General features: G+C 33.8%; 1 protein-coding gene across 1 annotated transcript; it reads left to right on the plus strand.

Moving 5' to 3' along the window:
• The first annotated feature begins 1,911 nt into the window (after nucleotides 1-1,911).
• On the plus strand, nucleotides 1,912-4,394 carry MYB56 (myb domain protein 56). The gene is made up of 3 exons (XM_018120543.2): nucleotides 1,912-2,864; nucleotides 3,135-3,560; nucleotides 3,716-4,394. Exons 1-3 carry the CDS (start codon nucleotides 2,405-2,407, stop codon nucleotides 3,982-3,984), a joined length of 1,155 nt encoding a protein of 384 aa, XP_017976032.2. The 5' UTR covers nucleotides 1,912-2,404; the 3' UTR covers nucleotides 3,985-4,394.
• The last annotated feature ends 3,597 nt before the right edge of the window (nucleotides 4,395-7,991 follow it).

A 7,991-nucleotide genomic window follows, 5' to 3' on the forward strand; every position in this document is an offset into this window, starting at 1 on the left:
ATCAATCAAAAAGCCAAAAAAAGAAAAGGGGAAGTTGAATGACTCACCCCACCTAAAAAGAAAGTAACAAGTTTTTATATGTTTATTTTTCAATAAAATGATAAAAGAAAAAAAAAGAGCTACATTAATTAATCTATTTGATTCCCCCTAAAGAATACGATTTGATTGTGGAACACCAGTCAAGCACTTGGTTTTATTATTAACAATCATATTATCTTCATGTTTATTTGAGTAATAAGTTTTGTAATATATATATATATATATATTTTCAAGTTTGGTGGTGGGTCTAAGTGGTGGGAATCATTAAAAATTTTTCTGAATGTTGTAGGGTTTTGCACCAATCTGTGACATGTATTGCCACTTGGTTTTGTTGCTAACGAGTTTCATTGCCTTTTCATGTGCATGCAAAGCTTCCATCTCGTAAATGAGGAACAAAGGAAACAAGTGTTTTTGTGTATGGCTTTTGTTTTGCCCCATTAAGATTTATCATACTTTACAAAGGCAAATAAGAAAATCCAAGTATATATATATCAACTAAAAAGCATGGCTGTCAATCTACTCAAGTACATCATTTTAGAAAGAAGAGAAAATCTAAAGTTGTGACTTTAAATGAACTCAAAATTGGCTTTTGAGTGGGTAAGAGGCTTTTACATGTATAATTGTACTCTAACTAATAGAAACCATAATATACAAATTTTTAGGAATCAAACCCTAATTTTACATCTAAATTATCTTATGAAAGGTACATCTTTATTTTTTTTCTTTTTAGTATATTTAAGAAATTAATGCACATATTCGTATAGTATTCGATTAATGTTAATTTTTTACTTGTGTTGACTCAAAACGAAATACAATATTAAAATTGAACCAATTGAAGATGAGTTGCAAACATTGACCTTCGATTAGTAATTAGTATAAATTTAGTAAGGGTGGCTAATTGTTGCCTACAAAAACATCATTTTCCATTTGATGTCATTGTCCATTTCCTAATCATGCCATGAATGCTTAACCATTAATTAGTTTTTTTTAGTTGAACAAAAGAAAAATGTGTGTGTGGGTGAACACATTTATGGAAAAACATAACACAAAACAAGGGAAATTAAAGATTAATCCACTCTTAATTAAGTTTTCCAAAGAGGCACTTGGATCCAGGATAGTACCTTGTTGGAGTGGACAAAACTATGTCTGTGTTGGGAAGCTCATCCCCACCACCCCTATAGGCCATATCGTCATTATTTTAAGGGAATAACATGCTCCAAATTGATGAAGGAATAATGTTAGCAAAAAGAGACACAAGTTGATATTAAAATTTATAATTTGATATTCAATTTTAAATTCAGATTATTAAAAAACAAAATAATTAAATTTATTAGACAGAAAAGATTACAGTTGTTTCCCTACATGAACAATTATAAGCAAACCTTATGGTCATCAATTGGTTACAACTTTATTTATTGAACTATCAATACAATACATAATTGAAGATAGGGGATGGTAAGAGGAAAAGAAGTAAATAAGATAGGGGAAATATAGGACAGGTGGTGGGGATGAATGATGGTAAGGACTCTGTAAACCTTTCGTCTTTCCATATTTATGTTTGTTTTTTAATTTTTTTTTCCTTGGAGAAAAGCAAAAGGGTTTGAGAAAGAGACAAGCAGATTCTGGTTTTGGTCCAAAGCCCGATGAGAAAGCGAAAGTGAGGCACAGCCAACATCAATACCAACACCCCCACCCCAACGAACACATCCAAAAACCAAAAAAGCATATGTTTTTGAAGAGAGACACACTCACCCACAACCCACACGAGCGGTTCTCGAGTTGCATGCAAAGCCACAGACTGTTTTTTTTTTTTTTCTTTTAATTTTATTTTTTAAGTCTATTTTTTCATTTCTTTAAATCAGTCTCCTCTCCCCTTCTGACCTGACCCTGAGGCCCTGCCCCTGACCTCATTTTGCTGTGCTTTTTTCTTTAATACTAAGAAGAGAGCAAGGAAGAGAAAAGAAAAGTGCAAGAATCGTGTGGGTTCTGCTCTTCTTTTTGTTTTGTTTTTGCTATGCAAAGTTGCTTACTTTGCTTCTCTCTTTCTCTCAAGCAGTGAAAAAAACTAAAAGGCCACCCCTTTTAAACCTTCTTGTTTCCTTTGATTCTTCTCTACCCCACACATTTGCTTAACAAGAGACCAACTCCTCTCAACTCTCCCTCCCATTTTTTTTTCTCTTTTCTTTCCTCTCCTTTCCTTCTTCCCAAACATTCCCTTCAAATGGTTGAGATAGATAGCTAGCTAGCTTCTTTCTTCTTTGATCATCAGTTTCCTTCTTTTCTTGGCCATCTAACAGATTTTTTTGTTCCTTTAAGTTTTCTTGGTTTTCTTTTCTGGTTTACCCTTTTTTTTTTTTTTAAAACAATGAGTCTACAAAATCTGAATAATGATTTTAACTGCTATACTGGGGTGGTACAAGAGATGAACTTTTTAACTCCTGCTCCTGCTACTTTTTCTCACCCTATGGAGAGTGATACAAGAAACTCTGAAATGGGGTTTCAGATTTCAAGCTGTTTGATGGAACAAAGCAATAAATGTTTGAGCTTTGAGCCATTAGAAAGCAGGGGAACAAAGAGAGCTGCTGCTTGTGATGGAAACGATGGGTTTTTGGGTGTTGCAAGAAAGGGACTTTCTTTGATTTTAGGTGGTGACGATGAAAGTAATAAGAGCTCTCGTGGTGCTGGAGGTAGCAAAAATGGACACACTAAGGTTTGTGCTAGAGGTCATTGGAGACCAGCTGAAGATGCTAAGCTGAAGGAACTTGTAGCTCAATATGGACCTCAAAATTGGAACTTGATAGCTGAACATCTTGAAGGAAGATCAGGTAACAACTCAAGAATTATCAACATTTTATGAAGCCTTTTTGTTTTTTTGTTTTTTTTGGATTGATCTTCACTAGAAAAAGAGAAAGTTTTATATTTTTTCTTATAACATTTTTAAGGGAAGATCTTAACAATGCTTTAAATCTGATAGGTTAAATCAAATATAGGTTAAATCAAATAATGTTCCATTTTTTCCATCCTTAGTTTTGTAAAGGGTTTATCTTTTTGCTAATTGGGCGCTTTTTTTTTTTTTTTTTTGGTATGATTGGCAGGGAAGAGTTGTAGATTAAGATGGTTTAACCAGCTAGATCCAAGGATTAACAGGAGAGCTTTTAGCGAGGAAGAAGAGACTAGGCTTTTAGCTGCACATAGCCTGTATGGAAACAAATGGGCAATGATTGCTAGACTGTTTCCTGGCAGGACTGATAATGCAGTGAAGAACCATTGGCATGTGATCATGGCTAGGAAACATAGAGAGCAGTCAAGCATTTACAGAAGGAGAAAGCCTTCTTCTGCCTCCCAGGCCCTCCCTAAAGGATTGGATGTGACTGTTCAAAACAATGCTTGCAGTGATCAATCAACCATTTCCAGCAACATAGATGAATCTGCCTCTACTTGCACTGATCTATCCCTCACTCCCTCGTCAACTAAAGTAGCCCCAGGATTTTTCAGCAGTTTTAGTCCACTTCACCAAATGGGTATGTTTATTTTTCCTATTTTTTACCTACAGTTGTAATGATCATTGGCTTTTTAATTGTACAGTGCTTATATATATTTTTCATGGTGGGTTGATTGTATTTTATCTTACCTTACAACAATATATTAAATGTTTGTGTAATTTTGTGTTTTGCAGGTTCATCAGTGGAAAAAGTTGTGACCAGGGGAAATGGGGATTTTGACAAGTTTTATGGCACTAGCAATGTATTTTACCAACAAGGACCAATGGGAGTGGTTATGGGTGTGGACCAGCCTGGTCACTCATCAGATACAAATTCAGAAGTTTCAGCAGCTGAGTCAGTGGGCACAAATAGGACCAACCACTCCATTTCTGGGGAAAGTGAAAATGGAAATGAGAAGATCAACATGCCCTTCATTGATTTCCTCGGAGTAGGAGCTTCTTAAAGACTATGGGGGTTTTTTGTTTTTGGTAAAACTGAAGAGATCCAGCTGGAAACAGAGGAAAAAAAGAGCAAAATTAGCCAGTTGAAAGCTCCACCCAATGGGCAAAAATGTGAGCTTCTGCAGTAGGTCTCATCACCTCTATAGTCTTGTATGTACAGTTTAGTTCCATAAATGGTAAAAGAAAGAGAAAACTATAGCTAAGAAAAAGTAAAAAAAAAAAAAAATGGAGGAGAGAAAGAGAGAGTTCTAAGCAGTAATGAGTTTAACAATATAATAAAGAAATCTTAACTTTTAGTTTTGGACTTATGCAAGTCAGCAGCAGCTAGCGGGCCTTTGTTATTCTCTCTTGTGATGTTAGGGCATTTTGTTTCTTTCTGAACAATGAAGCAAAAGCCAAAGTTTCCTCTTCACCTCATGCGTATATAACTCCCTAACTCAATTGAATGAATCTGCCCATCTTTCATGACTTTTCATAACTGTTGTTGTCTATAATTTGATTTGTCGATGACGATTACCATGTTTCACACGCTCCCAGCAAGTGCCATGAATTTTCTTTCCTTTTCCTTCCTCTTCCCTTTGGCCAATCGATTTCCTGTTTGAGATGTGTTTAATCCAGGACCACTACTGATGAAATATCAGCAAACTTTCATGGCTGCCAAAAAGGCCTACCTCAAGTGGGGTCTACAAATCTTTCATGAGTCTCCAATGTTTCCATGATTTAATCTTTGATGGTTGTTATATTGTCAATATTAAGAATGTTTATGTAACAATTTTATAAAGTTTGAATACCGTAATCGTATCTATAATTAATTTGAAATACGTGGTTAGGGAATACCAAATGTTTTTCATGGTTTGTTAGACTCAGCTTTTTTTTTTTTTTTTATTTGTGGCTCCAAACATGGCCGTTATGTAGTCAATTATAAGATTGTTACATAATCTTTTAAAGATTGAATACATTAATGCATTGATTCTAGACAAGATACTTGGCCGACGCAATAAGCTTAATTTATAGTTCTTTATGGTTTCTATCTAATCCATTATGAAAAACATTATCACATCAATAGTAAGTAGAGACAATTTGAAGGAGATAATAACTTACTTGGCTCACATGATAAATTATATTTCTAAAACGAAAAAAAAAAAAGTGGTTTAAGGAGAGATAAATTCATAATATCATTGATGTTCATTTTTTATGTACATTCATTAAGGAGTCGAATCACTTTATTTTCAGATTAAATAGTATAACTTAATTATGAAGAAAAAAAATAGGATTAACTGAATTCTACCTCTTGTTTATGCAAAGCAAAATTCAGCATATGGAGTAGCATATTTTGGGAGACGTTTATAATATAAAAAAGACAGAAAAACAGAGCCATATTTTAGCATTGAGCAAAACTTAAACCCTTTTTACTAGTGATTTGATGTGAAGTAGAGAATTGGATGACAGTCTGGACCTTGGGCTTAGGACCTTTTGGGTCTGGATATGCACATTTTTATAATGGGTTGATTTTTGAGGCAAAAGTGAAGAACTAATGAGAAAATACTTGAAAATAGGCCCCAATTAATAAAAAAATAGAACTAATAGACCATGGGCCTTACCCGAGTGGGCTCTCGCTTAGCAAGGGCCTGCCACAGGTGAGGCTGAAACAAGTCACATGACATCTATGAATGCTTTTTAGTTGTATACATGATTATTCAAATAAGTCCATCACCTATTATGACATTCAACCAATCTCTTAAAACTTTTATTTTCATTTAAATAAGTTCTTAAGACTAATGAAAATATAGTAATTGTTAGTACCAATACCAATTATCATTTTTTGCTTATGTGGTATATGATATGATATGTTGACATGATTAGGTGGTAGTCAGGTGATTAATGACATAGCATAGATGTCAATTATATGTAGCCACAACATATGCCATGTAGACAAAAAAGGACAACTAGCGTTGAAACTTATATCAATTACCTTTCCATTAGTTCTAAAGGTTTATTTGATAGATTTTAAGAATTTGTTAGAATGCAATAAAAAATTAGGTGCTTATTTGAATAATTGTGTATGGTATAGTGGCCTTTGCAGAGTTTATGCCATTTTTTTAGCATTATGATTTAGTTAAAATTATTTTCGACAAGAGAAAAAAGAAAGTAAAATAAGAATAATAATAATGTTTGTGTTATCATAATAGTTTTATTGGCCTAACTTCCTTATAATTCATTGGTAAAAAAAAAATTCCTTATACTTTTCTTTCCAAGCATACCATGAAAGAGATAAGCAAAATATAGTATACAGTAGAAGGGTCGTCAATGCTCAATCCTTGAAAAAGAAAAAGAAAATACTTCCACTAATTGTTTAAAAAAAAGATGACAAAGATTCATAGCATTTAACAAATATTAGTCCACAAATTAAGACGTGAAAAAATTCACAAGATCAAGAAAAAAAATTCACTAAAATTTTGCTGCAAAAAATGAATCCTAATCTTGGTAAGTATTTTGACAATGTGAATTGTCATACTGGAAATGTGTATGCTGTTGATGATAGTATAACTATTGATGATATTATAGACATAAATGCTAATGTAAATGTCGCTGTTAAAGTAAATGTGAATGCTGATGTAAATATTGTCGGTAGAATGGTAGGTTCTGGTTTAGGGACAAACAGAGGTAGAGTTGGGGAAAAAAGTTCTAGTGGTATGTTGATATTGGTAGTGGCAAAGGTGATGGTAGAGTTGGAGAAGGAAATTCAGTTGCTGTTTATGTTAGTAGTTATTCAGTAATGATTCGAGGGATACAAATGTGGCAAAAGGAATGGATGTGTCCAGTGAGGATATAAATTGGATGCTTGAGATTAAGAGGAAGAAAATATAAGTCTGTCTCAAGGCAATTCTCTTTTGAGGAAGATAGTGATGTTGACGGGTTATCTCTAATATTGGTAGTGATGTAAAGGAGGGAAATCAAGTAAGCTCTAACTTTGATAGGGAAGATAGAGCTATTAATAGGTCAATGAGAGGCATCCTTTACGCACCTGACGAGTGTTAGAAGGTGAGGCTTGCTGAAAACATGTTATTTAATAGTGCTCAGCACTTTATGGAGGTGATGATAGATTACATAATATAAGAAATGATTGAGTTATATAGGGCTAAGAATGAAAAGACAAGGCATAAGGCATATCGTAAAGGGAATGGGTGTGAATGGATGGTTCATGCATCCTTTCGTTTGGATATAAAGACTTTTAAGTCTCAAGGTAATTCTCTCTTGAGGAAGATAGTGATATTGATGGGCTATCTAATATTGGTAGTGACATGGAGGAGAGAAATCAAGCAAGCTCTGACTTTGATAAGGAAGGTAGAGCTATTAATAGGTCAATGAGAGGCATCCTTTACACACTTGATGAGTGTGGGAAGGTGAGGCTTGTTGAAATTATGTTATTTAACAATGCTTAGCACTTTAGGAAAGTGATGGCAAATTATATAATTCAAAAAAAGATTGAGTTATATAGGGCTAAGAATGAAAAGATAGTAGAAAGGGCATACTGTAAGGGGAATGAATGTGAATGGATGGTTCATGTATCCCTTTGTTTGGATATGAAGACTTTTAAGATTAAAAAGCTTATCGATGAACATAGTTGCATTAGAATAAGTAACAACCATTTTACTACAACTATTGTTTGGATAACTAAGAAGCTAGCTCTTTAGTTGCATTTTAAGCTCAATATGTCATATAATTTGATGTAGCATGAATTGACTCAAAATTATAGTGTGACTGTGAACCTTAAGTAGCTTTATGGTGCTAAAAAAAGACCCAAAAAAGAATCTGAAGGGACACATGGTAGGTCATACTCATACTTGCATTTGTATGCTTAAATGGTGAGGAATACAAATTTTGGTAGTATTGCCATCATGCAGTTAGAGAGGCTTGAAATTAGTATGCACCTTACCTTTAAAAAGTTTTTTCTATCCTTTGATGCTATGAAGAAAGGGTTCACTAATGCATGTAGGCTTTTCATTAG

The sequence above is a fragment of the Theobroma cacao genome, chromosome 5 (genome assembly GCF_053813885.1).
Source record: "Theobroma cacao isolate CCN51 chromosome 5, ASM5381388v1, whole genome shotgun sequence".
NCBI lineage: Eukaryota > Viridiplantae > Streptophyta > Magnoliopsida > Malvales > Malvaceae > Theobroma > Theobroma cacao.

Excerpts from the sequence above, each read along its gene's own strand:
- MYB56 (XM_018120543.2), top strand. The coding sequence starts at position 2,405 with ATGAGTCTACAAAATCTGAATAATGATTTTAACTGCTATACTGGGGTG. Across the intron at positions 2,865-3,134 it reads ACATCTTGAAGGAAGATCAG|GGAAGAGTTGTAGATTAAGA; the intron begins GTAACAACTCAA and ends TATGATTGGCAG. Across the intron at positions 3,561-3,715 it reads TAGTCCACTTCACCAAATGG|GTTCATCAGTGGAAAAAGTT; the intron begins GTATGTTTATTT and ends TGTGTTTTGCAG.